Source organism: Hylobates moloch, unplaced genomic scaffold, assembly GCF_009828535.3.
Source record: "Hylobates moloch isolate HMO894 unplaced genomic scaffold, HMol_V3 SCAFFOLD_4, whole genome shotgun sequence".
Lineage (NCBI taxonomy): Eukaryota > Metazoa > Chordata > Mammalia > Primates > Hylobatidae > Hylobates > Hylobates moloch.
Window position 1 is genome coordinate 49174834 of NW_026652279.1, and position 21256 is coordinate 49196089.

Sequence of the window (21256 nt, forward strand, 5' to 3'; positions counted from 1 at the left end):
GAGTTCTCTATCTGGCAAAACTGTCCTTCAAAAGTGAGGGAGAAATAGGCATTCCCAGATGAATAAAAGCTGAGGGAGTTTGTTGCCACTAGAACTGCCCTGTAGTAAGTGCTAAAGGAAGTTCTGTAAGTTGAAAAGGAAGGACAGTAGACAAGAGGAAATGAGAAAGAAATTTAAATGTTTCACCACAATAAAATTAACACAAAAGAAGACATTAATGCAAAAAATGAGAGGAAAACAGCTTTAAGACATATGTAAAACAAATAGCAAAATGATAAAAGTAAGTCCCTCTTTATCAGCAATTACTTTAAATGTAATAGGTTAAACTGGAGAGACACAGACAAAAGACATACATAGGCAGAATGGATTTTTTAAAAACCACAATCCAACTATCTGCTTTCTACAACAGATTTACTTTAGTTCTAAAGGCACAAATAGGTTAAAAGTGAAAGAATGAAAAAGAGTATTCTATGCAAATAATAACCAAAAGAGAGCAGTGGTGGCTATATTAATGTCTGATGACATAAAGTTTAAATCAAAAATGATTGAGAGACAAAGAAGGACATTATATATTAATAAATGGTTCAATATAGTAAGAAGATATAACTATAAACATTTACATATCTAATAACAGACCATCAAAGAATATACAGCAAAAATGGACAGAATCGAAAGGAGAAATAGAAATATCTACAATAATATTTGCAGAATTCAATATCCCACTCTCAATAATGGATAGAACAACTAGACAGAAGATAAGGAAATAGAGGGCTTGAACAACACAATAAATTACCTAGATTTAACAGACATATACAGAACACTCTATATATCAACAACAGAATAAAAATTCTTTTGAAGTGCACATGGGGCATCTTCCAGGATAGAACATACATAGGTCACAAATTATGTCTCAATAGATTTTAAAAGATAGATGTCATACAAGTATCTTCTTTGACCATAACAAAGTTATAAATCAATAACAGAAGGAAAACTGAAAAATTCACAAATTTGAGGAAATTAGACAACACACACTCAACCAATGGATCAAAGAAGAAATCACAAAGGAAATTTAAAAATATTTAGAAATGAATGATAATGGAAATACATACCAAACTTATGGGATACAATAAAAGGAATGCTAAGGAGAACATTTATAGCTATAGAAACATTTAAAAAAAAACAAAACAAGATTTGAAATGAAAAACCTAACTTTATAACTTAAGGAATCAGAAAAAGAACAAAATTACCCAATACTAGCAGAAGAAAGGAGTTGAGCATAGATGAATGAAATAGAAAATAGGAAAATAATCCAGAAAAACAACAAAAGTTGTTTCTTTGAAAAGATCAACAAAATTGACAAACCTTTAGGTAGATGGACTAAGCAAAAAGAGAGAAGATTACTAAAATATACAAATGAAAGTGGGGCCATTACTACTGATTCTACAGAAATAAAAAGAATTATAAGAGAGTACTATCAGCAACTGTACACCAACAAATTGGATAACATACATGAAATGGACAAATACCTAGAAACATAAAACCTACCAAACCAAGTCACAAAGAAATAGAAAACCTGAGTAGACTTAGCAAGGAGATTGAATCAGTAATAAAAAACCACTCAACATAGAAAAGCTCTGGACTGGAGGGCTTCATTGGTGAGTTTTACAAACATTTAAAGAACTAACACCAATCCTTCTCAAACGTTTTCAAAAACTTGAAGAGGAGACAACACTCCCTAACTAATTCTAAGAGGCCAGGATTACCACGATACCAAAGACAGGCAAATACACCACACGAAAACGAAACTACGGACCAATATCTCTTATGAACAATACTACAGACCAATATCTCTTATGAACATGTAAAAATCCTCACCATCCACAGAGAGCAAGTGTAGATAAACTCAGAACATGCCTGAGACCTGGTTAATTAACAATACTGACTTTTGGGGAGTTGAAAAGAAGGGACTTCATGGTACAGAGGATCAAAGCTGCCAATGTTGGGAAAGGCAGATTGCTGGGGAAAGGAGTGAGATCTGGACCAAGGTAGCATCCTCTGAAAACTTGTGATGAAGGTAAGAATGAAGAAATTGGTATAAATTAAAGGTCCTACTAGAACAAAATAGAATCTCTGAATCAGAAAACACACTATGCCTATGCTCCAAAACATTTACTTTTATTAGAGTAACTGCATGTGCACACGTGCACGCATGCACACACACACACACACACACACACACACAATCTCAACAAAATAGTAGCAAGCTGAATTCGGCAGCATATTAAAAAGATTATACACCATGACCAAATGGGATTTATTCTTGGAATGATCAATGCAATACATAACATTAACAGAATGAAGAAAAACCATGTGATTATCTCAATTCATGCAGAGAAAGCATTTGATACCCTTTCATGATAAAAACGCTTAAAAACGTAGACAAAAACTACAACATCCAATCCAGCCAATCCATATATACAACAAACAATCCATACAATCCATACATTAAAAATGCACACCAAATATCATAAGCAATGGTGAAAGACTGAAAGCTTTTCCTCTACAATCAGGAACAAGGCAAGGATCTCCACTTTTGTCACTTCTATGAAACATGGCACTGGAAGTCTTAGCTAGAGCAATTAGGCAGAAAAAAAAATGCAAAAAGAAAGAAGTAAAATTATCTCTGTTTGCAGATGATATGATCTTACGTGTAGAAAACCCTAAAGATTCCACAAAACCACCACTAGAACTAATAAATGAATTCAGCAAAGTATCAGGATACAAAGTCAACACAAAAAATCTGTTGCATTTCTATATACTAACAATGAACAATCCAAACAGCAAATTAAGAAAACAATTCCATTTATAATAGCAGCAAAAAGAATAAATTACTTGGCTGAGTGCGGTGGCTCATGCCTGTAATCCCAGCACTTGGGGAAGTTAAGGTGGGTGGATCACTTCAGGTCAGGAGTTCAAAACCAGCCTGGCCAACAAGGTGAAACCCCATCTCTACTAAAAATTAGCTGGGCATGGTGGTACATGCCTGTAATCCGTTACTTGGGTGGCTGAGGCAGGAAAATCTCTTGAACCCAGGAGGTGAAGGTTGCAGTGGGCCAAGATCACGCCACTGCACTCCAGCCTGGGTGACAGAGTGATACTCTGTCTCAAAACAAAAACAAAAACAAAAAGAACAGAATAAATTACTTGGAAATTAACTTAACCATGGAGGTAAAAGACCTGCACAAAGAAGGCTACAAAACATTTCTGAAAATTAAAGACATAAATAAATGAAAAGACGTATGTAAACCGGAAGACAATTTTATTAAGCTGTCAATATTAACTAAAATGATCTACAGATTTAATGCAATCCATATCAAAATCTTAATACTTTTTTTTGCAGAAATAGAAAAACCCATCGTAAAATTCATATAGAATATCAAGGGACCCTGCATAGCCAAAACAATCTTGAAAATGAAGAATAAAGCCAAGGACTTATACTTCTAGATTTCAAAATTGACTACAAATCTATAGTAATCAAAAGAGTATAGTACTGTCATAAAGACACACATACAGACCAATGGAATAGAACAAAGATTCCAGAAATAAACCCTCACATATGTAGTCAAATGATTATTGACAAGGATAACGATATCAATCAATGGGGGAACAGTCTTTTCAACAAATAGTGTTGAGAAAATTGGATGTCCACATGCCAAAGAATGAAGCTGGACCCTTACCTAACACCATATACAAAAATAAACTCACATAAATTCAAAATGTATACAAGACCTAAGTATGAGACCTAAAACTATAAAGCTCAATAGAAAACACAGGGAAAAATTTTCACAACATTCGATTTGGCAATGATCTCTTGGATATGACACCAAAGGCACAGGCAATAGAAGAAAAAACAGACAATTTGGACTTCATTAAAATTTAAAAATTTTGTACATCAAAACATACTATCAACAGAGTAAAAAGGCAAGACACAGAATTAGGAAAAATATTTGCAAATAATATATCTGATAGGGGATTAATATCAAGATATATGGAGAACTCCTAAAACTCAATAATGGCAACAAAACAAACAACCAGATCCAAAACTGGGCAAAGGACTTAAATAGGCATTTCTCCAAAGAAGATATACAAATGACCAACAAGCACATAAAAAGATGCTCAACATCACTAATTATTAGCGCAAGGGAAATCAAGTCTACATCATCATACCCATTACAATGGCCACTAAATAAACAAAAACAAAAACAGAAAACAACAAGTGTTGGTGAGTATATGAGGAACTTGGGACCCTTGTATACTGTTGGGGGGAATGTAAAATGGTAGAGCTTCTAAGGAAAACAGTATGTCAGATCCTCAAAAAATTAAAAATGTACACTTTAATTTATAAAGAATTACCATATAATCCAGTAATTCCACATCCAGGGGTGTGTGTGTGTGTGTGTGTGTGTATATATATCAGCTATACCCACCAATATTCCCACCAACAGTATACAAGGGTTCCAAGTTCACCACATACTAACACTTGTTGTTTTCTGTTGTGTGTGTTTGTGTTTTAGTGGCCACTGTAATGGGTGTAATGTGATATCTCATGGTAGATTTGATTTGCCTTTCCCTAATAATTAGTGATGTTGATCATCTTTTCATGTGCTCATTGGTCATTTGTATATCTTCTTTGGAGAACTGCCTATTCAAGTCCTTTGCCCACTTTTCATGTATATATACTCAAAAGAATTGAAAGCAAGATCTCTAAGAGATTATTTGTAAACTTATGTTCATAGCATCATTATTCACAAGAGCTAAATTGCTGTAAGCAACCTAGGTGTCCATTGATGGATGAATGGATAAAGAAATGTAGCATATACATAAAATGACATACTATTCTGTCTTAAAAAGCAAGGAGATTCTGGCACACTACAACACTGATTAACCTTGAGGACATCATGCTATGTAAAAGAAGTCAGTGACAAAAGGACAAATACTGTATGATTCCACTTATAAATGAGGTATTTAGAATAGTCAAAAACATAAAGACAGGAAGTGGGATGTTGGCTGCCACAGACGGAGGGGAGGGAGGAATGGGGAGTTACTGTTTAATGGGTATAGAGTTTCAGTTTTGCAACATGAAAAGGGTTCTGGAAGTAGACAGTGGTGATGGTTGCATAATATAAATATACAAATGTGCTTAATACTACTGAATTGTACACATAAAATGGTTAAGACATGAAATTTTATGCTGTGCATTTTACCACTATAAAAATGGAAAAAAATAATTAGAAATAGCTAGTTAGAACCTATATTTTTACAAAATAATAGAAAAAACTTTCAGACAAAAAATTAAGAATGAGAAAGAAAACAGAACTACACCAATGGGAAATTCAAAGGATTATGAGAATAAATCATAAATTCCTATGCAAATAAATTCAAAAATCTGTATGAATGGCTGATTTTTTTTAGCAAAACAAATGATCAAGAGTGAACCAAGAAGAGGAAAAGGAAGAGAGAGAATGTTGTGAGAGGGAAAAATAAAGTATCTCAAAAAAGTGCCAAGCCTAGGCAATTTTACTAGTGAGTTCTTTCAGAACTTCAGGGAACACATAAAGCTGGTATTTTAAAAATCTTTCCAGGGCACCAAGGCCAATGGGAGTTAGCAGCATCCGTATGGGATTGTTAGGAACATGGGTTGATAAATCCACAGCAGGATTAAATGCATGATTTGTAAAGTCAACAAGTCTGTTATCTTGACAGCCATAGGGTGGTACTTGAAGGAACTAAAACAGCAAGTGAGGGCAGAAGTTCTGCAGGACTGTTGGGGGTCTGTTAAGATTCTATTTGAGCAAAATATCACTTTCTCATTACCTTCGTATTTCAAATAGAAATTTATTGGTTGTAAAGCTTTGTATTTTAATTTGTAAATGTTTCGGTTTTCATATAAAAAATACAAGCAGTTTATACTTCATGTTTGTACGTATTTAAATAGCAGTAAAGTAGAAAAAAGTCCATGCTGACATTTATAACATTTTTTTTCCTTTAAAAGGAAGTTTAAGAAACTCTGCTCTAGGTTTTAGAGAAAAAAGTATCACACTTCATTGAGCTTGACTTTCTCTGCCTCTTCTCCCCACAGGAAACGTGGACGTTCATGGAAAAATCAGGACATAGGTAAAGGAAAAAGGAGCCAAGGAGGATATGGCCTATTTAATCGAGCCAACTGGGTCTATAAAGAAAAGCAAAAAGATTCTCTGCAGATCTACCAAGTCTAGTCCAGCTTACAAGTGACAAGGCTACCACATGGGACTTCAGAAGCAAAAAAAGCCTTAGAATTATAGAGTAATTCTGTCAAGTTATCCCCTCTGTATGTGGATCTTGAAAACCCATGGCAGCAAGATGCAGCTGGACAAGGATTTGAGATCTTGAGTCTAAGCCATCTTTCTCTCTATAACCAACAGCCATGTTGCTGCTTTCCCTCAGGATTAGGCACATTCCTGGACAGTTCAGTCCTAGGACCAATGACAGTTAGACCAGGTCATTTATTGCAGGCCACACTTGTGGCACAACCAAAGACTATGCAGAAACTATCAAGGGAACAGATTCAGTGCATTATGTGTAGGTCATAACTGTGCAGAAGAGAATCTAAAAATAGAAAGGGACTTTAGAAATCAGTCCAACTTCTACACTAATGAAGTAATCTCTTCTAAAACATCCTGATGACACAATCTCTTCCTAAAAACTTCAGTGATAATTTACTACTATTCTCTACTACTCTTCAGGAAGGTTCTTTTAACTGTTGAAAAGTAACCTATTTTGGGAAAGTCCTCATTATAATAAAATAATAATCACTACCATATAAATCTTACGTAGTTTGATTCTCCAGAGCAGAAAAATGTCTACTTCCTTTTTCACATGACAATTGCTCCTCTCCAGGTTATACTATCCTCATTTCAGGGGCATGTAGGATACGGTTTCTAGACCTCTGACCTTCTTAAAACAGTGGTGCCCATAAGACCTCCAGTGGATACACACCAGAACTTCGCATCTTAAAAAAAAAAACAACTTTTATTTCATATTGAGGGGGTACATGTACAGGTTTGTTACATTGCGTATATATGGTACATTGCATAATGGGGAAGTTTGGGCTTCTAGTGGACCAATCACCCAAACAGTGAACATTGTACCCAATAGATATTTTGTCAACCCTCATGCTCTTCCCATCTGATATGGTTAGGCTTTGTGTCCCCACCCAAATCTCATCTTGAATTGTAATCCCCATAATCCCCAGGTGTTGAGGAAGGAACCAGGTGGAGGTAATTGAATCATGGGGGCAGTTTCCCCCATGCTGTTCTCATGATAGTAAGTTCTCATGAGATCTGATGGTTTTATAAGCATCTGGCAGTTCCCCTGTTGGCACTCTCTCTCCTGCTGCCTTGTGAAGAGGGTGCTTGCTTCTGTTTCGCCTTCGGCCATGCTTGTGAGTTTCCTGAGGCCTCCTCCCCAGCCATGCAGAACTGCGAGTCATTTAAACCCCTTTTCTTTATAAATTACCCAGTCTCGGGTATTTCTTTATAGCAGCATGAGAATGGACTAATACATCACCCTTCTCACTTTGGAATCCTGTGTCTACGTGTACCCACTGTTTAGGTCCCACTTATAAGTGAGAACACATGGTATTTGATTTTCTGTTTCTGAATTATTTCAGTCAGGATAATGGCTTCCAGCTGCATCCATGTGGCTTTAAAGCACATGGTTTCATTATTTTTTATGGCTGCAAAGTATTCCATGGTGTATATGTACCACATTTTCTTATTCCAGGCACCACTGATGGACACTTAGGTTGAGTCCATGATTTTGTTACTGTGAATACTGCTGTGATAAACATACCAGTGCAAGTGTCTTTTTGATAAAACGATTTATTTTCCTTTGGGTAGATACCCAGTAGAGGGATTGCTGGGTCGAACAGAACTTAACATTTTTAGTTCCAGCACATGATCTTGTGCTCTCACTCTTTCTCTCCCTCTCTCATTAAGTGGCAAGTTAACATAAGTAAACTTAACTTTGTGCAAAAAATGCTTCCCAAAGAGTAAGGTGAGAAAAAAAAGTAATTGTAAATAAGAAAATCAATCTCCTTGCACTACTGAAATCTGCTATTTAATGTATTCTGTATGTGATATCTTTGTAAGAATATTTTTGTAATTTTTATGTTTTATGAGATAAAAATGTTTTGTATGCCACATTTCCTAAAAAGGTCCTGCTGTACCTCATTTCCCTTACCTTTAAAATAAATCGCCATAATAGATATAATCTTCCTATCTCACATAACTGATGAAAATGCCTTTGTTATTGTTAGAAGTAAAGATCTACTTAAAGAGAAAGTTTTAAAAGTTGTGTAGGTTTTTGTCTCACTCTATTTTTTAAGATTAAAAGTAACTCCACATCCCACCCTAAATGACAGAGTGGCAACACAAGACATAGGTTTAATAATAATTTAAATTACAAATTTCCACCAATTCTTGCCAGTCATATTATTGTGGATATCACAAATGAATTATATAATAGTATATTACCTTATATTCATCTGCATGAAACTTAAATGTATAAGTTTCTGAGAATGACACCATAAAGCTCATATTTACAGTATGGTAGTCGGTAAACATACAGGCCTGCCAGTTAAAGCCCACTCTTCTATCATCACCCAGCTGCATGACCCTGAACAAGTCACTTTTGTTTGCTAATTTTTAAAATCATCACCTGACTTCTCTCTACGAGTTAACTGGCTGCATGCAAAATACCATGAAAAATACCATGCACTTGTAAGCGTGAAGTAGCACTGTAAAGTGACTTATATATTACTGGTCTTCCTATTTTTAGAGTAATAATATTCACATATCAGTTAAAAGTCAACATGTGTTTGCTAAGTGATCTTTTTGAAAGGATCCCTTTAAAAGCTCCTAGGCATCAGCTTTACTGACAATCTGGTATGATTCTGAAGCAGTGTCTCAACTCTTGGAAAGATATACAATAGTCACAGCTTGAATTAGTAACTAATAAAATAAAATGCTCTCTTATTCTCCAAAATGTAATAATTCAAGAGTAATGACATCAAGATTTTTCTCCTCAAACTGAGGAGAAAAAAGCCCCACCATGGCTTGTTTAAATGACTTAAAATACAAGTGGTAACTATGGTGACTAGGGAACCAATGTTTAAAACATCAAAAGATTATTACAAAAATCAAATTTCCCATGAATTTCTAAAAATTAAAATTCTGAGATTTTGTGTCTGAGAAACTGCTTCTTCAGCAAAATATTTAGCACAGACTACATCATCCCAAATGTATGGTATGGCCAGGTATTTAGGTCCTTCAACCAACATTTTTAGAAAGGGTCCCATTGCTCTTTACTTGCAAAATGACTATCTCTAGGGCCTCAAAATTCAAGAAACAACATAGATTATTTATAATGTTAAAAAAGGGAAGACTTTGGCATGTTAACTAGAACTACATAATTGTGAATATCTGGCAAATCGATCTCTATGTGTATATACAAGCTAACATGATTATTACAAGTTTTTTGGAAGCTTGAAGGCCAAGGAAAATAATCTGCAAATATATCTTGCCGATTTATCAAGTACTGAGATGTGAATGAATTCTTCATATTGTTACTCCTATATCAGTTCTTTAGAATTTCTTAGCCTTTGGGTACTCTAAGCCTTGGATGGAATCATTTAGGGAGTAGCTAGATATATGCAAAGAATATTATGATTTAGAAACATTTCCGGTTTATCAAAGTGAAAAGATAAATATTACAAACACTGAAAATGTGAAAATAAGGTTCAAGAGAGCTGCCAACTATCTGGGTACCAGTTAGAAAGTATCTTCATCTGACTCATCACTCTTGGGTTTGGTAAGTCTTTCTAGTTCTTCTCCATCCTAAAAGGAAACATGAAAGCAGTAATTAGAACAAAACTGGAAAGGTAGCATTTTTAAAGATTACTAAGGGGAAACCTTACTAACAAATCACTGATCTTACCTCATTAAGCTATAGATATAACCTGGCCAAATTAAATAAATACTTGCATTCTTGGAAAGTTAACTATAGAAGTATGAGAGGATAAAAAAGTGAAGTGTACTCAGTACTCAAAATTTCAAAGCTATCATGAGCAAAGTGAGGAGCACCACCTGCTGGTATTGCAGAAAAATGATTAAAGGTTAGAGAAATAGGCCTTCATAGGCCTTGTTACCTATATATTTTCTTTTGCTTAAAAATTAGAGCAAATGGCATTATCAGCTGTTGGAAAAGAATATAGGACTTCTGGATATACACTCTGGCTAAGAGCAGGGTATCTGAAACTCAAGATCCTAATTTTTTCATCTTTAGAATCTGTTGAATCATGACAAGAGGCATTACACCCAGGGAAGCTCTGCCATGAATGTTATTAAGCAATAGATTATTTTTCCCAAAGAGTGAAATGCTCATTGTATAAAATATTTCATATTTTGTGTGTTCAAGAAAATTGTAAATCTAAAGCTAGATGTCTATTTCACTTATTTAACATATATTTAACTCCTTAATTGAATCTTCAAAGAGATCATTAATTTGCCAATAAAATGATTGACAGAGCCTTCCAAAACAATTGCAAGCAACTGGGAGATATTCGGAATAATTGCATAAGCATTTTTCTAGAAAATATTTTCCTCCTACTTGCCTTGCAAGGATCCTTTTGAAAACTACCTTTCTAGTGAAATAAACAAACCCTGCCCTTCTGGCATACTGGCTTATGAATAACCACGGGGAGGACTGATGAGCCAGGTTTTCTATTTAACAAGACTTATTAATATGAAAGGCCAACTTCTCTCACAAATGAGCTTATTTCCCTAACCATGGTGGAATAGAAAGAGAAACGGACTTGGAGTCAGATATAGGTGTACCAGTCCTTTCACTGATTATCTGTAAACCATTTTGCCTGTTTCTTCACTTGTAAAACTATGGAGACAGGACAAGACAACCTGTGAGGTATCTTCCAGGTGTATAATTCTATAGTATTCTATGAAATAACACATAAGGTCCTTGAGATTGACTTATACTTTTTCTCTACACCTGACAGCATTGATGACGAGCCGTTGCAAACATCAGGAGTCCAAGGAATGTTTGTTGATTCGGTTTTAAAAGTCAGAGATCCAATACATTCTTTGACAAATCAGTACTGATTTTATCTTTTTCCTTGAATTAACTATGCTTTAAATTTGGGAAGAACAAGCAAAAAGGAGCACCCTCACAAACTTACCCCACTGGAACGCTCCCAAAGATTGCCACTTAGATCTCGGATCCTTTCTTGCCTAGGTGCGTATTCCAGACCTTGAGGCTTGCTGGCATTATAAATAAATATAGAGAGAAGGACTGATGGGGCTTCCAAGAAAAATTCCAGGGAGGGCCTGAAGTCAAAGACCAGGACAGACACTGTTGTGATAATGACAGTGGTAACCTGGGCCATCAAGACATGGAACATGTTATCCAGGAACTTCAGAATGAAAGCCACTGAAAGGCCCTGGAATGCAGTTACAAAAATAAGGGCTACTGAAAATGCATTGTGGCCATAAAAAAATCCACAGTTCTTAATCTGATCACGGTTACTCCTCTGAAGGCCCAGAGTCAGCCCATTAAACAGAATGCCAAAGAAATAGAGTTTGCTGTTCTGTATGAAGATGCTTTCAGTGAGCTGGTTCCCTTCCTTCAATATCTTTTCATTATAGATATTAGCCATTGAAGAAATAAAACACTGGACTATAATAAGAACATGGCCCATGCCAAGACGGATGTGACTGAAAACCCTGGCTGTGGTGTTCCATTTAGCTTCAGGAAAAGTCCATTCCTTTGCTGTACAATTGTCTTTTCTGGGACACTCACTTCTGAAAAGAAGGCAGGAATTGGAAGGGCTGAAGAAGGCATCGTGATGAAATCCATGTCCTGCCAAGTTGTGCTGTAAAGTTTTAGTCCCGGCAGTCAAGGCCACAATAGACAAAAATAAAATCAGGAGGGAAGCCCACTGGATCCAGTTTAGACGCCTCCTGTTCAAAGATGAAAAACAAGATTTTACTACTGTTTTCCCCCCATATCAATAGTTTCTACTGAAAACTCAGTCACTTGAGTATTTGGTTGAATAAACTGGACCCAGTTTTTGCTAGCATTTCCTACCATTCAAGTTCAGAGAAAACCTGTTGGTGCCTGTCTCTCAAATTTAATGTTTTAATTCATTTTTATAACACCTATCCCCTAAGGCTGCTCAAGTCATTTCCCTTCTGTGTAGGTTTCCTTTTAACCTACAAGTTTAACATGGCCTCCTTTCTACCTCTAGAGCTATCTTGGACCTCTGACACAATAACTTTTATCGTACTATAAAGTTACAGCAGAGATTCTCAACCTGGTTTCCTAGAACCAGAAAGAATGTAGATGAGCTTCAGAAATCTTGTGTATAGATTAATTTCCCCCTATGTAGGAGATCCTGCAAAGCTTTGTCAAATCTTTAAAGGTGTCCATAACCCAAAAAAGATTTAAAGAAGAAGGTCGGCTCTAGATCCGTGGCCTAATCATAGAGCATTAAACAGCAAACTGCTGGCTGACAAGCCAAAGAAAAATGTTATTTTGGGTAGTATTTCAGTTTACAAAGTCCTAACAATCCTTTATTTATTTTCCTTAGCAACAAACTTGTGAGATATAAAGGACATGTACTATTATTATTCCATTTTGCTGATTCATTCTATTCAACAGATGTTTAATAAGCAGCTACTACGTGCCAGGCAATCTGGGGAGATAAAGATGACATCTCCATGTTCAAGGAATTTATGCTTTAACAGTGAGAAAACAATGAAACTAAATGATTTCAGTATGTGTGAAAAGTGATTAATGGGACAACTGGAGTAAACTGAGCAACACTAGAATCTGTAAATAGTCAGGTATTGCTTCAAAGAGGAAATGACACTTGAGCTAAAAGATGAAAAATAAATTGAAGTTTATCATGTGAAAAAGGAGGTGGTGATATATCTAGGCAGAGGGAAGAGTCTCTATGCAAAGGCAACAAGAATGTACAATGCTGACAAAGAGGAATATCTCACTCTCATTGGCGTTGTCAGGAGGCCTCTTGGGGGAACAAAATCTTGATGTTTGAAGATCAGTTAGTTAGGCAAAGAAGGGGAACACCAAGAAAAAAAGAGGAACATAAAAAATGCAGAAGTGTAAAGCAATAGGTGAGAACCAGAAGTTATGAGAATTTTTATATCATTGGAGCATTTATTGAGCACCTACCATACACTTAGGCATTTCTGCTCTAAGGGAGGAAACAGTTAACATAACAGATTTCCCTAAGGTCATGTACTTAAAGACTAAAGAAGGGATCGGATCCATGGTTTTGTATGTCTTCCTTCTGCATCATCACACTTCCTAAGTATAATTCTAAGTTTCCAGGATGCACATATAGGAAGTTGTGTGCATTAAAGCTTCATGCTCTGAAACTGCTAAATGCACAGACTAGCCTAGATAGCAGCATACCTGTGCACACTATTATATGCTTTCTCATATGTATGTAATTTTCAAATAGCCAGATCTAGAACTTACTGATGGCGTTAGCACAGCCTTATGCCATCAGGTAAGAAACTGTGAACTAACCACTTAAATTTCTGAAGGTGCAGCTGGTACACATTAAGTAGCAGAAAACAAACAGAATGACCACAGAGATAAAAAATGGGTGTCCATTTTACAAAAATAATTATATAATTAATTTTTGCAAATCACATACAAGTGAGGCAATGACATAACGTATAGTTCCTCTAAAAGTTTTGTAGCAGCTATACATTTTTCACTAATATTAAGAAAAAAGAAAGAAATCCTTAAGCTAGACAACACCTTCTGTAAACAATTACTCATTCAAGGTAATGCTCTAAGGAATGTAAAATTTATTAAGGATTAAGCTAAAAATTAAAAATGGTAGATTTTTAGGAAAGAAAACAAAGCTTAATAAATTACCCTGTAAAGTCAGCTGACAATCTGAAATGACAACTGAGTCTGCATGACCGAATTTGTTCTTTGGTTTAACAAAACAGTGGAAGCTCACTTCACTCATCTCTCCACTGCCTCGGTGAAACATAGTAATGGATGCTCGGAGCCGAATGCCTGTGGCTAGAAGGCTACTCTTCCTGAGGGCCTCTCCTCCCAAGTGAATTGTTTGCTCACAGAATCTGTTCCTAAACATGTTTTTGCCAGGTGACCTCACTGTTGTCACTACATAAAGATTACATAAATGATAAACTATGAGTAAAAGACAAGAAGCTGTTTTTATGAAAACTAAGTTGAACACTTTGGGAAGACTAAGTGAAGGTAAATCATTCAGAAGATAAAAAGCTGTTTTCTAATAACATATAGGTGAGCTAAGGAACTTCAATCAGTAACACATACTCAAAGAAGAGGCTTTAGTTCAACATTAGAAGAATGATGAATACATGTATATTTACATATTCTAAGTTAAAATAAATTGTTTAGATATTTTCTATATATACTTACGTATATGATTCACCACTATAAGTTTTCCTAGCAACTAACCAATAGGTTCAAATTGTGTCAGATAAGAGCACTTCTGTATTTGGTGGTAGTAAACTAATGCAGGGTATGAAGACAATTAAATGGAAAGACTCATATAATTGTTTTCTCAAGAAACTGTACAAAACACATTTCTTAGTAGCACAAAGAGAGTGACAAGGGGCAGATTTATAATGAGAAATCACAGAGAAAATTTATCAAGTGAATGAATGATTCTGGAGAAATGCTTGTACTACTACTGAGTGGCACTTTTCTTTGTTCTTCTGCTGTTTCAGACAGTAACTAAACTTTACCCTTACTTCCTAGACATCCACTATGTTTCAAAATTTATTTTTAAATAATTTTTTTCCATACCTTCTCTTTGAGGAGGTCAGAGAAACATATACATTTTTTAGGTAAAAATAAGTGCTGGTCTTGGTTATCTTTTGCCTCCAATCTCAATGTTTAGGTTGGTATTATTTCCCAAAGCTAAAGCAAACAAGATTGTACAACTTTGCTTAGGTTACAAGCAAACCAGGGAAGCAAGCTACAAGGCATAATGCCTGCTACCAGTTTCTACCATGAACCAGTGGCTTATACTTCAAAGAACAAATCTATACATTCACATAAAGTTTGAATCCTTGGAAAATAACATGCTAATAATCTAATATTGTCTTTTATGAGAATGCCTTTAGGTACTTTATTCTTTTTAGAAAAGACAATAGGACATTTAGATAATATTTTTCTTTCTCCCACTTTCAAATTCCTCCAAGTAATTCCTGCAGTAGTTACCAGACTTACTTTTGCCTGCTTTTGTAGCCTTATATTCTTTTTAAGAATTTTTAAAAATTATTTATCTTTTTTTCCTTAAAAAAAATTTTTTTTAATTATTTTATTTTATTTTGTAGCCTTGTATTCTTTACCTGTATGGGAAAGGTATTTGATAGTTCTGCTACAATCAAGTATAAGACAACAGATTTAATATTCTAAACGAAAAGTGACAAACAAAGAATATGTGATAGAACTATTAAGCTGCTACTTCTAGGTCAAAATTTAATCACGAAGGGCAAAAAGACCATCAAATGATTCACAAAGAGTAAATTAAATAGGGAAAAACAATGCACTCCACCAACTCCAAAAAGATCAAAATAGAACAAAGTTGACTTCAAAATGTAGTAAAAGCATATATATCAATGAGATATTTTTCAGCTTTAAAAATTGGAAGGAAATCCTGTCACATGCTACATGGATGAACCGTGAAGACAATATGCTAAGCTAAGTGAAATAAGCCAGTCACAAAAAGATGAATACTGTATGATTCTATTCATACGAAGAATCTAAAGTAGTCAAATTCATAGAAACAGAGAGTGAAATGGTAGTTATCAGGGGTTAGGGTGAGGCGGGGAAAGGAGAGTTGTTTAATGGACTTAGAGTTTCAAATCTGTAAGGTGAAAGAGTTCAACATCTACTTCAAAACAACATGAATATACTTAACACTACTAAAGTGTACGCTTAAAAATTGTTAAGATGGGCTGGACACGGTGGCTCACGCCTGTAATCCCAACACTTTGAGAGGCCGAGGCAGGTGGATCACAAGTTCAGGAGATCGAGACCATCTTGGCCAACATGGTGAAACCCTGTCTCTACTAAAATACAAAAAATTAGCCGGGTGTGGTGGCACGTGCCTGTAATATCAGCTACTTCGGAGGCTGAGGCAGGGGAATTGCTTGAACCCAAGAGGCGGAGGTTGCAGTGAGCTGAGATTGCGACCCTGCACTCCATCCAGCCTGGTGACAGAGCAAGACTCCATACCCCCCCGCCCCCCACCCAAAAAATTGTTAAGATGGTAAATTTTTTTTTTCACCACAATTAGAAAAAAAGTTAAAAAATGTACTAAGGCCAGGCGTAGTGGCTCACATCTGTAATCCCAGCACCTTGGGAGGCCAAGGTGGGCGGATCACCTGAGGTCAGGTGTTTTGAGACCAGCCTGGCCAAAATGGTGAAACTTTGTCTCTACTAAAAATACAAAAATTAGCTGGGCGTGGTGGTGTGCACCTGTAGTCCCAGCTACTTGGGAGGCTGAGGCACAAGAATTGCTTGAAGACGGGAAGAGGAGGTTGCAATGAGCCAAGACGGTGCCACTGCACTCCAGCCTGGGTGACAGAGTAAGACTCTGTCTTAAAAAAAAGTAATAAAATACTTAAAAGGCATTCTCATAAAAGACAATATTAGATTATTAGCATGTTATTTTCCAAGGACACAAAACAGAGAGATGTCAACAACAAAGCAAATATATGTCTAAGAATCAGTATTATTCCTCTGAAAATAAGAAAGTATGTAGAAATTTTTTTGAACTTTAATTCATACCAGTGTTAGTTATTATTAAAATTAGCAAAATGTAATCAATATTATAATTAGTATGAAAAGCAAATATTTAACATGTATAGTATAAATAGATTTAGATTTAAACTTAGAATGAACTTTCTTAATACAAATAGTTAAATGCTTAAAAATTTAACAAGGAATACTTACTATAGGATAAGACTAAAGCTACTGGCCAATTTCAAGTCAGGCAATACATACTTTTAGTCTTTAGTAAATTCAGTTTTAAATTGATGTAATTTTGATGTAATATTTTTATGTTATACAATTTCAGTATAATACCATCTGTACTCATTTAAAGTAAATGACACTTTAAAAAGACATGCTTTTGAGACCTGTACTCCCTTATTAAAACAGTGATCCTTTTATCATCTTGGAATATGGAAATGGTCTTGGAACCATTTTATTTATCTTCACAGAAGTGCATCGCTAATCTATCACAGGAATCAATATACAAATATTATTGCTTGCAGACATTTTCTCAAAAGTCAACTTTTTATACTACAAAGTGAGATTCAAAGTGATTTCAAAGACTTCAAAATGTTTTTGGAATATCATTTTTTTAGTTAAAGAATTATTTTCACAGTTCACAAATAAATTGACAAACAGATACATAGAACAAACTTCGATGTACTCTAACATTTAAACTGGGCTAAACGTATTGTTCACTTTTTCCTTATCTCTCACATTAACTATCAAATTAAATGTTTCCTCAGGGTAAAAGAAAATATATCAGGAATCTTATATAATTTATATATTAAGCATATCATGGACTCAACAAATTAAATCTTTGTACCAAGCCAGTCACCCTTTCATATACACAAATTATGAAAGAACATACTATCACACAGCACACTGAGAATCAATAAATCAAAAATGTAAAATTTAAAAAAACAACAAATTTAATAAGAAATTAATTTTATTTTTTAATCATTATCATTAAATAAGAAATTAAACTGAAGTTAAGTATCCAGATCCTGTACCATCTTCCTGCCTTAGGACACTCTGGCTTTTGCTTTGAAGGGAGCTTAATTTACTTAAAAATGTTTATACTATTCAACGGTCCTCTTGGAGATAGTAAAAATTGGTGATAACATTTTTAAAAGTTTAAAAACCTACCTTTCTTAACTGTAATTTTGACTAGATTCTTCACATACACCCTCTGCTAATTAGTGCTTAAATCACGTCCTCATCTCAAATAGTTTAATAAAAAATTGGTCATTATCTATTATCTCCAAACTCCAAATTACAAATATATTAACAATCTTAGGAACCATTTGCTTCCCTATTACTGCAGAAAGATTTTGCATAAAAAGCTCATTAATTCTTTGTTGAAAATCTGGCACTAAATATGAAAATACTAACTATAACACAGTCAATTATCTCATTTTTAAGATGCTCAAGACATTTTCATTCATCTGATCACAGAGGATTTAGATGGACTAGCACTGGAGCTACTTTCTACATGGCTTAAACGTGCCCAGTACACAAAGCCAATTAGGAACAAAATCCTGGCTTTGGGATTCTGAGGGCTCAGTGTTCTGGGTATATCATTTGAAACCGGGCTATGTTATTTTAAAGTATGATATATGTTTTCACAGCAAGTTACTTACTTCAGCACTATCCTGAATAGAAGAGCTGTTGTTATAATGCTAAAATTTGAGAAGATAACAGCCATGGCCTAGAAAGAAAGAGAAGATACAGTTACAGTCCAAACAAAGTACTGACCTCAGAAATGTCCTAGCTTGGCAGTTCACCTGACAAAAAAAGCTTTTTGGTCAAAAAACAGAGGGGTTATTAAGGTAGCAATTTCAACTAAGGATTAAATTCCAGTTTTGTAGCTTGTCAAATTTATGTAGATATGATCAAATTATTGTCCAGGCATTGCCTGTGTAAATAATCTTTATATACAGATCTGAAATTACTTATAAATTCTAAAGGTTTAGGTCTAGAAATGACAGTTGCTATGCTTATGAAGCCTACTTTTCAAAGTTCTCAAAGCGCCTTATGGATTTTTAACACTGTTTCTGTGGTCACATAGAAGGTAGGTATTGTATGGCTCATTAATATAGTAAGAAAATTGAAGTATAGATTTTTTTTTTTTTGAGACGGAGTCTTGCTCTTTCGCCCAGGCCAGAGTGCAGTGGCGCGATCTCGGCTCACTGCAAGCTCCGCCTCCCAGGTTCACGCCATCCTCCTGCCTCAGCCCCCCAAGTAGCTGGGACTACAGGCACCCGCCACGGCGCCCGGCTAATTTTTTGTATTTTTAGTAGAGACGGGGTTTCACCGTGTTAGCCAGGGTGGTCTCGATCTCCTGACCTCGTGATCCGCCCGCCTCGGCCTCCCAAAGTGCTGGGATTACAGGCGTGAGCCACGGCACCCGGCCTGAAGTATAGATTTTTTTAAGCATCTTTACCATTCTAGGAATTGTATCAATTTTCCTGGTTGAACTGCAGTAACTCAATACCAAACTCATACTTGACAGCCCTGCACACTGATTCAAGTTGTTCTAAACACTTAGAAATGTATCAGCCAGATTTTAAAACCATTTGTTTTTACGAATTCAGTCCTATTTCACACATGACAGTATTAATCTGAACATGTATACATTATGCTCAGAAAGCATGAAATTCCATCATTGCTGCCCATAATTAGATCTGACAACAGTAATAATTTTTTAATGCAAATCTTAGGATGTACTTCACCCTGCCTTCCTGCTTGCTATCACTTTAAGGTGATTAAACCCCAAAAGATACTAACAGTCATATATACCCACTAATTAAAACAAACATGGCTAATATGCAGCTAAATTAAAGATAAAACTCAATTAAAAATGGCAACAACTCCGAGAATATAACATTGTTGTTTTTCTATTAAATTCTTATGGGAACCACCATTTTAAGGTTTTCTCAGTGTACTTCTCTGTAGGCAAATGCCTGTGAACCCCTAGTTAGGAGAGGAGTAAGAGGAGAAGAGGAAAGTGGCTGCGAAGTGTAGAAATAGTGGCCTTCATCAATCACATTAAGGGCAGTGCAAAAGTGCCTAACCATGCAGCCTGACTGGCTTGATGAATTCTGAAAATTCTGAAAACTCCTTCCATGCAAGAGGATAAAATAAATAAAACAACAGAGCTCTTTGGCCCAAACGTTCCATGCATCTCTATTTAATTCCTTCAATAGGCTCAGGCACAGCAATACACAGAGTATGCATGTGTTTTATTCTGTAAGATACATGGTTGTTCACAATCAGGAAGGAAGGGCAAAGCAATAAGCTGGAAGAAAAATAAGGAAGATGCCATTTTGCTTTGGTACTGGGGGACACAGAAAAGAGACAGAAATTTAGAGTGCATCTGTGATAAAATACAATCAAATGTATTGAATTTGCATAATTTTGTTGGGGGCAGCAATTCTCAAAAACGGAAGAATTTAGGAGAGAACAGATTCTAGATGGACTGGACACTTATTAGCAACATGCATTACAGAGCCGAAGAAAACTTCAGGTGATCAACTGGCCCAGTTCCCTGCCTTTGAACTAGTATATTATTATTATTATTATTATTTATTTTATAGAGTGGGTAACTGAAACTTAAAGCAGCTGGGCCTGCCTAGTTACACAGCTTCTAAATTATGGAAAGTCAAACACCTGTTTTCTACTATCATTCTTGATAGGGTTTGGCTGTGTCCCACCCAAATCTCACCTTGAATTGTAATCCCCACAGGTCAAGGGCCGGGCCAGGTGGAGATAATTGAATCATGGCGGAGGTTTCCCCCCATACTGTTCTCCTGGTAGTGAGTAAGTCTCATGAGATCTGACAGTTTTATAAATGAGAGTTCCCCAGCATAAGCTCTCTTGTCTGCTGCCATGTAAGACATGACTTTGCTTCTCTTTCGCCTTCTGCCATGATTGTGAGGCCTCCCCAGCCTTGTGGAACTGTGAGTCTATTAAACCTCTTTCCTTTATAAATTACCCAGTCTTGGGTATGTATTTATTAGCAGTGTGAGAACAGGCTAATACAGTTCTATCTTGAGCCCTCTTTTTCATCCCACTCTAAAACTGATTTGCTTATATTTAAGAAACTTCACAGAGAAGACTGGTAGCAATAGAAATCCTATTTATAATCAAATGCCTGAATTTACTTTTTAAAGAAATTTAAAACACATTTTGGCAATAAAGGCAATAGAAACCTTCATTTTATAAAATATTAAAGGGAAATATACATGTGACCTATTGTGACCCAAACTGAGTCATAGGTGAAAGCAGAAAACCAAACTCCAGTTCGGACTACTAATGGCTTTCTAAATTG

At 35.6% G+C, this 21256-nt stretch overlaps 1 protein-coding gene across 11 annotated transcripts in view; it reads right to left on the reverse strand.

Annotated features, from left to right (window-relative positions):
- Positions 1 to 21256, reverse strand: part of SLC35A5 (solute carrier family 35 member A5) — a 52331-nt gene that overhangs the window by 22104 nt on the left and 8971 nt on the right. For 4 of the 11 annotated variants that reach the window (XM_032150179.2, XM_032150177.2, XM_058437513.1 and 1 more), the window contains exons 5-7: positions 18567 to 18634; positions 11291 to 12071; positions 8456 to 9935 (exon numbers count right to left, since the gene is read on the reverse strand). In XM_032150179.2, coding sequence (XP_032006070.1) covers positions 9870 to 9935; positions 11291 to 12071; positions 18567 to 18634 — 915 coding nt within the window. In that variant the 3' untranslated portion in view covers positions 8456 to 9869. Of the gene's footprint in view, positions 1 to 6869; positions 7049 to 8455; positions 9936 to 11290; positions 12072 to 18566; positions 18635 to 21256 lie in introns of those variants that run through there. The other 7 variants (XR_009213133.1, XM_032150180.2, XM_058437515.1 and 4 more) reach the window with 3 other exon arrangements.